General features: G+C 49.7%; 2 protein-coding genes across 3 annotated transcripts in view; one reads left to right on the plus strand and one right to left on the minus strand.

Annotated features, from left to right (window-relative positions):
- The window catches only part of ZNF26 (zinc finger protein 26), a 42,126-nt gene extending 39,675 nt beyond the window's left edge, over positions 1-2,451 (minus strand). For both annotated transcript variants that reach the window (XM_011982211.1, XM_011982210.1), the window contains exon 1: positions 1,948-2,451. In XM_011982211.1, coding sequence (XP_011837601.1) covers positions 1,948-1,980 — 33 coding nt within the window. In that variant the 5' untranslated portion in view covers positions 1,981-2,451. The remainder of the gene's footprint in view (positions 1-1,947) is intronic.
- Positions 2,452-2,454: 3 nt separating this feature from the next.
- CHFR (checkpoint with forkhead and ring finger domains, E3 ubiquitin protein ligase) overlaps positions 2,455-3,049 on the plus strand; it is a 142,232-nt gene continuing 141,637 nt past the window's right edge. The window contains exon 1 of the mRNA XM_011982224.1: positions 2,455-2,651. Coding sequence (XP_011837614.1) covers positions 2,455-2,651 — 197 coding nt within the window. The remainder of the gene's footprint in view (positions 2,652-3,049) is intronic.

Here is a 3,049-nt window from a genome sequence, read left to right on the forward strand (position 1 = left end):
CTGTCTCAAAAAAAAAAAAATCACCAAAAAACTCCTGGAACTAAGTGATTATACCAAGGTTGCAGCAGGATACAAACTTAATGTACAAAAGTCAACCCCTTTCTTGTACACAGGTGTAAGCTGAATATGAAATAAAAAACACAATACCATTTACAGTAGCACACACAAAAATGAAATACTTAGGCGTAAGTCTAACAAAATACATAATGATATTATATAAAATCTATATGAGAAAACCTACCAAACACTGCTGAACGAAAACTAAGAACTAGATAGATATAACATGTTCATGGATAGGAAGACTCAATATTCAAGACTTCAGCTCTTCCCAGCTTGATCTACAGATTCAATGCACTGTCAGTTAAAATCCCAGCAAGTTATTTTGCAGATGTTAACGAACTGATTATAAAATTTAGACAGACAAAAGACTTAGATTAGCTAACAGGATCCTGAAGCAGAAGGATAAAGTTGGGAGAATGAACCTGACTTCAAGACTTATAGGCTGGGCATGGTGGCTCACACCTGTTATCCCACCAACGCTTTGAGAGGCCAAGGAGGAAGAAGTGCTTGAGGCCAAGAGTTGCAGGCCAGCCAGGGTAACACAGTGAGACCCTAACTGTACCAAAAAAAGAAAAAAAAAATTTAATTAGCCAGATGTGGTGGCACCTGCCTGTAATCTCAGTTACTCAGGAAGCTGAGGCGGGAGGATCCCTTGAGCCCAGGAGTTCGAGGCTGCAATGAGCTGTGACTGTTCCACTGCACTCCAGTCTGGGCGACAGAGCGAGACTCCGTCTCAACAACAACAAAAAACACTTATTTTAAAGCTACAAAAATCAAGACAGTGTGGTAGTGTGGTATTAGTGAAAGAACAAATAGACCAACAGAACTCAATAAAGAGCCCAGAAACAGACCCATATAAATATAGTCAACTGATCTCTGACAAAGGAACAAACTCACAGGGGGGAAATATCCACTCCTAACTTTTTCTCACTTCTTTAGCACCACAGCCTTCCTTACTGTGTCCTTTCCTTTCATTAACTTGAGTCCTCACCTCAGTCCTCTTGAGGGTACTAGTTGGTCACACTCTGGGCTTCCACGAATACAGTAAGGTGTCTTTAGATATTTCCAGTTTAGACCTCCCATGTGAGTTACAGGCTGAAATATAGGCATTGGATATTCAACACCTGCGAAAGTCTCTCCCAGGGTCCCTCTTCTAACAGCTTTCCTAGTCCCCGGCTGTATAGCTCAGTGGCAGAGCACAACATCTGGCAACGTCGTCGCCACCACTCACCGAGTGCAATGGATTTGGCAATCAAGTCACTTGTAAAGTCTCCCCTCCGGTTCACTCCATCAATCATTCATAAAGTCCAGATGATCCACTGGCCCGCCCCTTACCTCTTGGACTCTCGAGCTCCGCTCCTAGCCTTTTCTCCCTACTCATACACCTGTAATTGTGTCCACAGTTCACTAGACTACCGTCCCCACCAAACCAAAGCTCCTCTAAAATCAGGAACATACATAACTTATCTCTGCATTGCCAGCACCAGCTCTAGAGTTCAGCACACAAAAAGACACTCCATAAACAAGCATTTGGCCAAACGAAAAAGGAGGAACTGGTAATTTCTCCAACGAAGGTCCAACGGTCTGCATAAGACAACTTTCTGTAGAAAACACGAAAAGATGGAGGATCTCAGATTTCAGGGTCCGCAGCTGGCAATGAAGTGCAGTATAATTGCCCGTCACAGATTACCACGAGGCACGTTTCTGCAGGACCAGAGCTTGGGTGAGCTTTAGAGGAGCTTCGATTTGGCGGGGAGGGTAGTCTAGTGAACTATGGACACAATTACAGGTGAACGTGAGTTCAGTTCCCGGGAGTAACCCTGCAGAGATCAACGTGGCCACCCTCAGTATCCAGTCGACTTTTAAACACGGAAAGTCTCTACTTACCCAGCACGAAGCCGTCCGGAAACTGGTGGCCATCCCCACGCCCACGTTCGTGCGCTGCCTAGGGGGCAGGACCCGCGGGCTGCGTCCGCACGAAGACAGGTGCGGGTCCTGGGCCCCAGGCACCTGACCGTCCCGGGGCTGAGTCGCTCGCAGGGACGCCGGCTCCTCAGCTCTCGCCCAACGCGGAGTGCGCGTGACTAGACGGCCTCCCGGTCTGGGTACCAGGAGTCGCACCGATGGATTTGTGCCGTTCAGCAGCCCTGGCTCGGGAGAGCAGGCGGCTGGCCTGGCTCCGTCCACGCCTCGAACCGACGGAGGTGTTTAGCTGGTCAAGTCCCTGGTCTGCCCCGGATAATCCCAGCCGCTTAGCTCCGCGCCTCCGCGGTCACAGAGACTAGCCAGGTTCACCCACTGGCCAGATTTCGGTCCACTGAGTCTAAGCCGGAAACAGCCCTGCACGCGCGCACCCGACTAAGACAGGGTGTGTGGCGCACGCGGAAGTGCGTCATGCGTCGATGCGCCAGGACGCGACAGCGCCGGAAAAACTACATCTCCCACAATCCTCGGCGAAGGCTCCCTAGGTACTGGCCTGACTTCCGGCTGCGGCGTATCTGGAGAGGGGCACAGCCTGACAGGAAAGGAAGGTTGGGAGGGGGCTCCGTCAGCGGCACCTGGTTCACCCTCCCCCGGCTGCGCCAGGTTCAGTACCATCCTCGGAGCCCGGACGCCCAGTTTCCCAGGGCCTGTAGAACTGACTCAGAGTCTGACCCCAGCAGAGACGCAGGCGTGCTGAGGTCTTGATATCAAACAAGATGGGGTTCAGACCAGAAGGCACAGCAAAAAAGGACGCTTTGTAAAGCTAAAAGCTGCAATTCGTAGGGTTAAATAACAGTTTGGAAATCAGTGCACCAAATAATAGAGTAACCAACTTCATAAAGAAGAAACTATAGTAGATGTTAAAGACAAATAAATAGGCCGGGCGCGGTGGCTCAAGCCTGTAATCCCAGCACTTTAGGAGGCCGAGACGGGCGGATCACGAGGTCAGGAGATCGAGACCATCCTGGCTAACACAGTGAAACCCCGTCTCTACTAAAAAATACAA

This window comes from Mandrillus leucophaeus, unplaced genomic scaffold (assembly GCF_000951045.1).
Source record: "Mandrillus leucophaeus isolate KB7577 unplaced genomic scaffold, Mleu.le_1.0 Scaffold237, whole genome shotgun sequence".
Taxonomy (NCBI): domain Eukaryota; kingdom Metazoa; phylum Chordata; class Mammalia; order Primates; family Cercopithecidae; genus Mandrillus; species Mandrillus leucophaeus.